This window comes from Corvus brachyrhynchos, unplaced genomic scaffold, assembly GCF_000691975.1.
Source record: "Corvus brachyrhynchos isolate BGI_N302 unplaced genomic scaffold, ASM69197v1 scaffold334, whole genome shotgun sequence".
NCBI classification, from domain to species: domain Eukaryota; kingdom Metazoa; phylum Chordata; class Aves; order Passeriformes; family Corvidae; genus Corvus; species Corvus brachyrhynchos.
The window spans coordinates 1,783,344-1,794,159 of record NW_008238316.1 but is presented as its reverse complement, the minus strand read 5'-3'; the positions used below and the strand labels follow the sequence as shown (position 1 = coordinate 1,794,159).

At 46.3% G+C, this 10,816-nt stretch overlaps 1 protein-coding gene across 15 annotated transcripts in view; it reads right to left on the bottom strand.

Moving 5' to 3' along the window:
* Positions 1-10,816, bottom strand: part of PCDH15 (protocadherin related 15) — a 572,690-nt gene that overhangs the window by 32,387 nt on the left and 529,487 nt on the right. For all 15 annotated transcript variants that reach the window (XM_017733770.1, XM_008633276.2, XM_017733771.1 and 12 more), the window contains 2 exons: positions 10,088-10,303; positions 6,258-6,346 (listed from right to left, as the gene is read on the bottom strand). In XM_017733770.1, the coding sequence (XP_017589259.1) occupies positions 6,258-6,346; positions 10,088-10,303 (305 nt within the window). The remainder of the gene's footprint in view (positions 1-6,257; positions 6,347-10,087; positions 10,304-10,816) is intronic.

The window sequence follows — 10,816 nt, the reverse complement described above, 5'->3', positions numbered from 1 at the left end:
CTGCTCTGGGCACCCTGTGCCAGGGCCTGCCCACCCTGCCAGGGAACAATTCCTTCCCAATATCCCATCTATCCCTGCCCTCTGGCACTGGGAAGCCATTCCCTGTGTCCTGATGCTACCCACTCTTGTGAAAATGCCATCCCCAGCCTTCTTGCATGTCCCCTTTAGCTACTGGAAAGGGGCTTTCAGAACATTCCTGAACTGGGACTTTCCAGAACATCCCTGAAAGGAGCAGACAAAAGCCCAAAATCTGGGATAAGGAACCACATTCCTGGCCTGCTCTCAGTGCCATGTCCATGTGTTTATATCCACACCTGAGGTTGCTGTACCCCCTTCAAGGCTACAAAACCCTGCAGAGCACCGGATTAAATTTAGGGGTTCACCCTGGCATCACAGCAGAAAGCTCTTTAGTAATTTAACAGGCTGTTAATGTTTTTGGAGCACACAAAATACTTCAAGAAATGGAAAACAAAAAAAATCCCCCAAACATTCTTTCCTTCAGGACTCAAATCACCAAAGACTTGGAGTGAGCAGTGTTGAAGACTCGATATCCTGCATAATTTTTGGCCAAAATTCTAGTTTCCAAAAATAACCTGGGACAATAATCATGACAAATTTGTATTCTAGGTATTTAAAAATACAGATTTGGCAACTGTGCAGAGCTGAGAGCATCCAGGTCCCCCCATCAGCATCAATACCAACTTGTCAAGTGCTTTAATGAACTCCTCGGTTCTGCTCTACTTCAGCCAATTTCTGGCTGTGTGGAGTCTTTGTGAGATTCATAATTGACCATGAAACTGCTGGATTTTCAACTGACTTTCCCAAAGAGACGAGGACCAATTCCAGCCCCTCTGGTGTAGTCAGTGAGAGATTTGGGGAGATACACCAGAGCTCCAGATTCCTTCCTACAACATAAATTGCATGTGCTATAAATTGTATAAATTATAAATTGCATTCCCTGAGAGAGCTCAGGGAAGGGTCTGCTCTTCCTGTGGTGCCTGAGGTTTATTCCAAGCCTAAAACCATCACTTTTTTATAAAACAGCCTTTCGCAAAGGTTATTTTTTTATCACACGTGTCCAGCAGGAAGGAGCAGCACTGAGCCAATTCCCTCGGCATAAAATAACATCCCCAATATTCAGAAAACAATGCAGAGCCAATGCCTTTATGCCTACTTCCCCTAATCCTGTAAAAGCAGAGAATCAGGAACCATTAAGGCTGGAAAAGGCCTTTAAGATTCAAGTCCCACTGTCACCCTAGCACCACCACAAGCAGATTGGATTGCACACCAGAGAGGAAATTTGCTTTCTTGCACACTGCTGAAGTTGCTTTCCTTCTCTTTGTGCTCATCCTGTAAAATCCTGCCCTCCAAAACCCCTACACACACTCCAACTTTTTATTTCAGCCTCATTTGTCCCAGTCACAGGAGGAACACTGTGCTCATCCAAAGAATAATACCCAGAGATATCTCCCCTCCGACCCCGAGGACAATCTCCAGATCTCAGCACAAAAGGGCTTTTCCTGCAATAGTCAGCAATTCCCAGGGAAAGTGGGAGTTTACAGCTTCATTCCAGAAGCCATGCACTGCATTAGAGAGCTTTGGAGAGATCCATCACCTCAACAACTCCGGGAGTCACAGAGAGCAGGAGCTCGCTGAACCAGGGCTCCCAGCTGCCAGGGGGAGTAGCAAGTGCAAAAGCTGCAGTTGTAGAAGCTTGGGTCTCTATTACCCAACTTAATAAAGGTGGCCTGCAGTTATTAATCACCCTGATTGCTCAGGAGGGAGGCTGAGGGCGGAACAGGCTCTGTGAACACTGCACCAAGGCACGGGACACTCTCCCAGCAAAGCCAGACTGGCTGGACATGAACTAGGACAATGGTGGCACATGTCCCTCTAATCTATTTATTTCATCAGATTGCATCTATTTAATCTAATTCAATCAATTCTGTTATTATCTAATCTATTCCTTTTCTAAGTCTGCAATTTAATTTGGAATGAAACATTACAGTGTGAAGGAGTGACAGAGAAAAAGGGGAGGGAGGTAAAGTGGAGGGACAGGAGCAAAGTGATCCCAAAATGTTCCTGTCATGGAGGTAAAGGGTAAAGGACAAGGCAGCTGACCCCAAAATGTTCCTGGCAGGGAGGTAAAGGGTAAAGGGCAAAGGGTGAAGGACAAGGCAGCTACAGCTGGACCTGTAACTCAGGATGTTTCAGAAAGGCAGGAAACAAAGTGTCACCTGTGGAGAGGGCTCAAGGGCAAGGTCACTGCCACCACCCCAACAGACAAATGGCCCAGTCAGCTGTAATTAGACTTAATTCAGTAATTACCTGGCAAAAATCATAAAGCACCAGGATGTGACTTCTCCTGTGGGAAAAGTAATGATTCTGAGTGATTTACACCCTGCAGCTGAGATGTGCTAATTTTTTACCAATTCAGGGACTGAGGAGAAGAAAAAAAACAACTGCAGGGAAATCATCCGCATTCTGAAACACTTCCCTGAGGAGAGGACTGCGTGTTCCAGCTCCCAGATATAAAATTTATTGTCTCATATACTCTGATTAGACATAAAATCCTATATGATGCACAATGTACATGTGAGGTGTATTATGATCTATAATTTACAGCAGTATTTACTGCTATAGTATTTGATAACATCTCTTTTAAGTGCAGCACAGTTTCTGTGCATTGAAGAGAGCTCCTCTGAGGAATGATGGCAGTCAGCTTTAGATATGCAAACCATTAAGTTGGAAGGTTCAACGTTCATATTCCAAAAAACTCCCTCAGTAATAACTCCAAGGATCAGCACTTGATTCAACATTTGGATTCTCAGGGAAAAGCCTGCCTGGCCACTTCTGCATTGTGTTAGAGGGTTCAGCATGGATTTTCCTTACCTGGGGAACTGCCTCATTCTTTGAAGAGCATAGAACTGAGTGAGAAAAGCATGGCTGAAGTGAGGGGAAAGACCCCCAGGACACTGCACAGGGAGAACCTGGGGGTCCTGATATCCCAGGGGCAGCAGAAGAGCATTCCCAGCAGGGCAGGGAGGGATCCTGCCCCTCTGGGCAGCCCTGGAGGCACCTCTGGAGTGCTGTGTCCAGCCCTGGCTCCTCAGCACAGCAGGGCCAGGGAGCTCCTGGAGCGGGGCCGGCGGAGGCTGCGCAGCTGAGGAAGGGCCTGGAGCATCTCCGTGCCCAGCACAGGCTGAGGGAGCCGGGGCTGCTCAGCCTCGAGAGGAGCCCCAGCTGAGAGGGGCCCTCAGCCCTGGCTGTCCCTGGCTGCAGGGAGGGCTCCGAGCAGGGCCCGGGCTCTGCTCCGGGGCCCAGCAATGGCACCAGAGCACCGGGCAGGGCCTGAGCCCAGCAATTGCCCTGCCCAGGAGGCAGAACTGCTGCCCTGGGCAGTGCCCAGCCCTGAGCACATTGGCCACAGAGGCTCTGGGCTCTCCTCCCTGGGGCTGTTGCAGAGCTGTGTGCACACAGTGCTGTGCCTGTGCTCCGGGATGGCCCTGCTGGAGCAGGGAGGTGCCACCAGGTGCCCTCTGTGCTCCCTGCAGCCTGAGCCGTCCTGTGACTCTCTATATTTGATCCAAACACTCATTTTAAGCCACTCCACTGTTCCAGCTCAGAGGAACTGATGTGACATCTCATCTATACAGGAGTGTACAGAGGAATTCACTTCCCAAGACACTTCTCTTCCCTGCAGGATGGGATAAGCTCAGGTCTCTCTTCGCAGTGAGGCTTATCTGACTTTAGGCAGAGCTTTAAGCTGCCATCACGTGAAAACCAAATAATTAAATGCTCTGAGAACCACACTGGGTGTTTTATTCCAGTTGAATTTCAGGAGTGGTACTCGATGATGCCTCTGGGTCACTTCCAACTGAGGATATGCTATGATTCCATGAAATGCTGTTCCTTGCCCAACAAACAAGCACTCCCCAAAACTTCCTTATTTCAAGAACCCTCTGGTGTCTGTCTCCACCAAGTCTTCTGAAGGTGAGGAGCACATCTGAATTTTCCACCAAGCCTCAGCCTATTTTGTCTGCCCCCTCTGCAGCAGACAGAAATGGGTCTCTCTGCACATCCATGATTCAAATGGGCAGGAGAAATGGCAAATGTGACATTGATGTGCAGCCCAGAGAATACAAGAAGCTCAATGAAATTAAAGCAGCTGGAGGAAAACATTGAATGGCTGCAAAAGATCCTACTGGAAGTGTCAGGGAAGACAAGTCCATCGTATCCCTCCAAAAACTCCCAAGCCAAATAGTGATGCTTTAAATCTTCTCTTCCCTGCTTTGCTTCCTCTGTGTGGACCATTAACTCCCACCCATCTCTGGCTGTGCTGAGTGTGGAAAAACTGAATTATAGAGTTCTTAATACCTCATAACTCCTCGTGAAAATTACAGAACCTGGTATAACTTCTCCTCCAGAGTTGTTTCAACCACTCTTTATTTTATTGTGAAAAACCACTGTAATTCCACAAATGACCCATCTGCCCCCTTCCCTAACATTCCCCGTCGCCAACTGTTGGCTAAATGTTCTATTTTCAGGGATTAATACTTGCCAAAATGAGAGGAGAAAGAGTTGAGTAACCTGCGTAGTGACTAATTTAGTTCACAGCTCACAGAATGATTTGGAACAGATCTTAAAAATCATCTTGTTCCAACTTCCCTGCCACGGGTAGGGAACATCTCTCAGTAGACAGTGTTGATGATACAGTTGTTTTATCTGTTAATTAATTACACACTCAATTTTTATAAATTAGTGCATTATTTGAAGTCACAAAACTGCTTCGGCCTGAGACTCCAAATAATTTAGTTTCCCTTTGCCTGTGGTTGCACACAAAAAAATCACAAATTCTTATTTTATTTTTATGGGCTGCACAAATTACTAAACCTGCATAAAAACAGGGAGAGGGTGATCTTTTAAATTTAGGAAGAAAACATGAGAAATTTGAAGAGAGCAGTGTAATAAATAGATTTCTCTGTGAAACAGACCTTTGTACACATATGCAAAATTATTTTTGAGGTATTTGTTCTCTGCAAATATTTTCAGGAATGAATGGGCCAATTTCAAAATAAGTTCTTGTAATTCTTCTGGCAAAGGCTGTCCTTAAAAACTTGTTCTTAGAAGAGAAATTCCCCAGCTGCACTGATCTGTTTGTGAAGGTAAAGACTTCCCAAGCTGATCTGGAGAACTCAAAACCTGCTAATATTGTGGGGTTTTTTAACTTTCTGAAACTCATTCCAAAGCTTTGTTCACTGAAATACAGAATCACAGCATGGTTTGGGTTGGAAGTGACCTCCAAGGTCACCGAGTCCAACCATCAACCACTACCACCCTGTTCACCACTAACTCATGTCCTCATGTGCCACTTCCACATGGGTTTGAACACTTCCAGGGATGGGGACTCAACACTTGCTTGGACAGCCCCCTCCACTGCTGAAACCACCCTTTCCATGAAGAAATTCTCCCTGAAATCCAATCTAAACCTCCCCTGGTGCAGCGTGAGGCTGTTTCCTCTCCTCTGGGCACTTGTTACCTGAGAAAAGAGCTCGACCCCACCTCAGCAGAACCTCCTGTTAGGAAGTTATTCCTGGTTCTACACAATTCCTCCTTTCATGAAGTTATTCCTGGTTCCAGGCAATTCCTGCTTTCAGGAAGTTATTCCTGGTTCCAGGAAGTGCAGTCCCTGTGAGTTCAGCCCGTTGTCTGAACAACTTCCTTGGTGGTTCTGACATTCGAATCTCTCGGAGCCAACTCCCACCTGGCCCAAAACAGACGGAGAAAAGGGGAACATGCCCCAAATCTCCAGGAGCAAATCCATCAGGAATTTTTCCTAGCCCAGTGAAGACGTGAGGCACTCAGAGACTTTTCCAACGAGTGGTTGCACCATCAACCCCAAAGGTATTTCCAGTTCCACGGAGAACAACAGGCAGGATGGACCAGACCTGTGGGAATCTCAGAGGTGCCACTCATCACTGATTGAAGCGACCAAAAAAGGGACAAAGATTGGTTATAAACTATTTCCTACAGCATTTCCTATCCTGCATTGTCTAATTCCATGACACCAAGTAGAGAAAACTGTCTCTGCGTAACGAAAAGAAGCCAGAAGTGCAAACCTGACCCCTGGGAGCTGCTGCTGATGTGGTGTCTGGGGGCTCTTATTGACCAGATAAAAGATCTCCCTCACTCCCCAATCCATCTAATCCCAAAGCCAGGGAATTGGCTGATATTTGTAGAGGAAATAAATTGATTACCCAATGAGTTGGTCCTTGTTTTGCTCCACAAGGGTGGGAGGAACGTTGGAGACGATCACTTGCATGTCCAACTGATTGACCACAGAGACCTGAAAAGAAAAGAGGGAAATTCAATCGGCACAGCCAGGCACAGCCCCCTCGCTATCCAACAGCAATGGAAAAATTCCTTTCCTGCCTCCACACCATGCCCTGACATCCGGATTTCTCCTTTTAATTCCAAATGGGAGAGCTGGGAAATCTTGCAGCCAAAGCACATTAACATCAGGCAAAGATTTAACTGGAATTGTAATTCCAGGTCTGCATCGGAATTATGGATTTTTAAGGTGGGGACAGCAAAAGCTGTTCTTAGTTCAGACTTGACTTAGAGAATCCCAGATCTCCCACGGGCTGTATTCAAAATTACTTCTGAACACTTGGGTGGTTTGGATGCCAGGAAAATCCTCCCTTGGAGCCATGCAATGTGCACCAAGGGAAGTGGAAATACAGGATTAATTCCATGAAATCAATGCTACTTTGTTAGAAAATCAGGACGGAAATTGTTCATTTACATTGAAGCGATCAGTGAGAGGTTCTATTTTTATCTCCAATTGTTTTAGCTTCTCCCTCTATCATAAAACTGCACATTTTACCATTGAGCTTTTTCCTTAAAAAACACCCAACCAAACAGGAAAAAATGCTTCTAATCCACTCAATGCTTGTGTGCTTTGTTGGAATAAAATTAAATTCCAGTTTTCCACTGAGGTGTGGAGTGACCTCAGACCAAATCTCTGGCAACTGGTATTTTTTACTACAAAGCCAATGTCACTCCAATCCTGTAGAGGATTCCGGAGGAAAATTTGGAAAACTAGGCAGTGTTAAAGCTGATAAATTTAAAAATCAAGGGTTAGTTGATTGTAAAAGAAATAAACAAGCCCTGATTTTCCAAAGAGGAGCCCTGGAAGCACAGCAGCAGAAAAGCCTGGATGTGCTTCCACATCAAACACCGATTCACCAGCTTTGAAGCTTAATTCAACTTTTAAATATTTAAATGTTCTTGAAATGTCATCAGATGCCCTGATCAGCACGTACAGGCTCCTGTGTAAGAAACACGGAATTATAATGAGCTCCAAATAAATTGTAGACTAAAATCATGCAGCGGAACTGGAAAGCAATGATTAATTTAATAGAATTAATTACATTAGCCAATTCAAGCAACCACTGTGCACCCAGGAACTGAGAACAGCATAAAGGCAACACCAAAACCAAAGGCAGTAATTCTTTTAATATTGAAGAAATGACAATTATCATCACTTGTTCTTGTACAAAACCAGGGATAAACACACATTCACGACAAGCTGTAGGAAACCAAGGGTGTTGGACAAAAATCAAGCGACATTTGAGGTTTCCATGGTAACATTAACTTGCTTGTTATCCCCATTTGTAAAGGCAGGCAAAGCAGAAAATTGTTGGTAACCTCTAGCCCACGAGTGATATCCCTTTGATCCCAAGCTTTGCTCATTAGGCACTTCCCAAGTTTTAAATCCATCAAGGCAGAGCCTACAGAGCCTTGATCATGATATGGTACCAATGGATTCCTGGGAGTAGCCGGGACCTGAATGAGGGGGGGCTTTGAAAGCCCCTCAAACCCAATAAACATTTGATTAAAGATGATATCCATGACATCATAAAGGTGATACCCATGATCCCAAATAAGGATAGTGAATATCCACTATCGACACTTCCTCGGCACCTTTAGGTGCTTCCTTGCAGCAAACTCATTTTAAAATGTAATTTTTAAATCTCTTTCCTCTCACAGATGCTGTGAAGGAAAATTCCATCACAAGGAAGCAAACTGTCAGCCCACAGGTGTCTGCCTCGAGCCATCCTGGTGTCCTTCCCATGGATTGTCCCCACCAGCATGAAGACCTTTGACCAGGGCATTTGGCAGGTCCTGCTGCTCCCAGAGCTGTGCAAGGCTCTGAGGAAGCATCCTGGTCCCAGTTCTGGAGGATACCTTGCTCTGCTCAGCTTCTTCCCAGTCTTGTCCCTCTGGTGGTGTCCTGCCTCTTCTCCCAAGACCTCCCCAGGGCAGTCCTATCCTCTTCCCCCACATCTTACTCTTTTGCATGGGAGTAATTAAATAATTTCCCTGTTCTCTGTGCACTTTTGGAGCTGGTTTTGAAAGAAAAAACACCTGAGAGCCTGAGCTCCTGACCCCACAGCAGGAAAATCCTGTTAACATCATGGGAAAGGATCTTGGTGTATGAAACACGCTTGGTGCATAAAATCAGAGTGGGTTGGGTTGGAAAGGACCTTAAAGCCCATCCCGCTCCAACCTCCTGCAGGGACATGTTCCAGTGTCCCAGGCTGCTCCAAGCCCCACCCAACCTGGATTTGGACACTGCCGGGGATCCAGCCACAGCTTCTCTGGGCACCCTGTGCCAGGGCCTGCCCACCCTTACAGCCAGGAATTCCTTCCCAATATCCATCACATCCAGCCCTGCCCTCTGGCACTGGGAAGCCATTCCCCCTTGTCCTGGCACTCCATCCCTTGGAAATGGTCTCTCCATGTTTCCTGTAGCTCCTTCAGGTCCTGGAAGGTCACAGTGAGGTCACCCCAGAGCTTCTCCTCTCCAGGCTGAACAATCCCAGCTCTCCCAGCCTTTCCTCCCAGCAGAGCTGCTCCATCCCTCTGCTCATCCTGGAGCCTCCTCTGGACTCATTCCAGCAGGTCCATGTGCCAGTGTTCTAAGCAGGATGGGGGTGGTCTGGAATTGTATCTCCAGCTCCTCCAAGCTTCCTGAGAATGCCCCATCATTTTGGGAGGTCAAGCATGAGGGCCTCATCCTTTATGTTTATTTGGTGAACTGCTGCAGCACTCCCACACCAAGGATTCTGGCTCTCATCCGTACCCTTTGACAGCGTTCCCATGAAGTGGATAATGCACTCCATCCCTTCCACATTATGCTAATATTGAGCCAATCCATCAAGTTTAGAGGCTTTAAGGGAATTTAGCTTGGATGCTTCCTGCAGCTGGACTAAGTCAGTGTCCTCTGTACAGCACAGAACCATGAGCCTGAGGCCTAAAGATGGTGCCAGTTCTGAAATGTTGCTTTCCCAGGGACTGAAAAGTTCATTCTCAGCCCAAAATTGTTCCTTGACATAAGCAACTAAGACAACAAGGACACAACCAGCAGGGACACAGAATCCCAGAATCATTGAATGCTTTGGGTTGGAAGGACCTCAAAACTCATCCAGTGCCACCCCTGCCATGGGCAGGGACACCTCCCACTGTCCCAGGCTGCTCCAAGCCCCAATGTCCAGCCTGGCCTTGGACACTGCCAGGGATCCAGGGGCAGCCCCAGCTGCTCTGGGCACCCTGTGCCAGGGCCTGCCCACCCTGCCAGGGAACAATTCCTTCCCAATATCCCATCTCTCCCTGCCCTCTAGCACTGGGAAGTCATTCCCTGTGTCCTGGCACTCCAGACCTTTGTCTGGAGTCCCAAAGTCTCTCTTCCATGTTTCCTGTAGCACCTTCAGTGCTGGAAGGCCACGATGAGGTCACCCCAGAGCTTCTCCTCTCCAGGCTGAACAATCCCAGCTCTCCCAGCCTTTCCTCCCAGCAGAGCTGCTCCATCCCTCTGCTCATCCTGGAGCCTCCTCTGGACTCGCTCCAACACGTCACAAAATCTTTTAGTTTAGGAAACCAAAAGATTTATTCCACTGCCTTCAAAAAATTAAGCACAAGTTCTTTATCTCTTTTCTCTAGGCCTGCCTGGAATTCAACTTTCTGCAGTGTTTGAATTTCCTCAGGAATTATTCCATAGTGATAATCCCTGGCTGATACTTACGAGCACTTCTGCTTTGCTGCTCAGCCCTTTGCCGTAATCGTCAGTGGCAATGACCTGGAACTTGAAATAGGATCTCCTCATGTTTTTGAAGAGCATGGCAGTTTTGATCAGCCCCGTGTAAGCCTCGATCACAAAGCCTTCCTTGCCATCCTTGATGGGGGGAATGATGAGCCTGTATTGCATGGCACTGTAATTCCCAGTGTCCTTATCATTGGCCTAATGGGGAAAACAAAACAAGCAAGGTAAAGCAAGGTAAATATGCTTGGAAGGAGTCATTAACCTTGTCCTTTAAATAAAGGTACATCTTGGCCCAGCAAATTTCTGCCACTCTGACATTTAAAACATGAGACTCCAGAGCACAGATATGGCTGCTACTGTAAATGCTTCATTTAACTTTGCTGCACTCAGTTTTGCTTTTCCAGCAATTTCTTCCTCCTCTGTTGGCACTAAACTGCTACAAAAGAAAGAAAGAAAGAAATTTAGAAAGTACAAAAATACAGGTTGACTTTCAAGTCTGCAACAATACCTGAGAACTGCTTAATTCTGAGAAACCTCCACTGCCAAATTCTCGTTGAAAATGAAATATCAAAGATAAAACCATCTCAGCAACTCGTGCACAGACTTACACAAGAATATCCTTCATCTTAGAGATATTCTGATGGAGAACAGATATTTTTGGTGCAAACAAATAATTTTTTATTAAAATAAGGAAGGATTGAGTGGCATTCC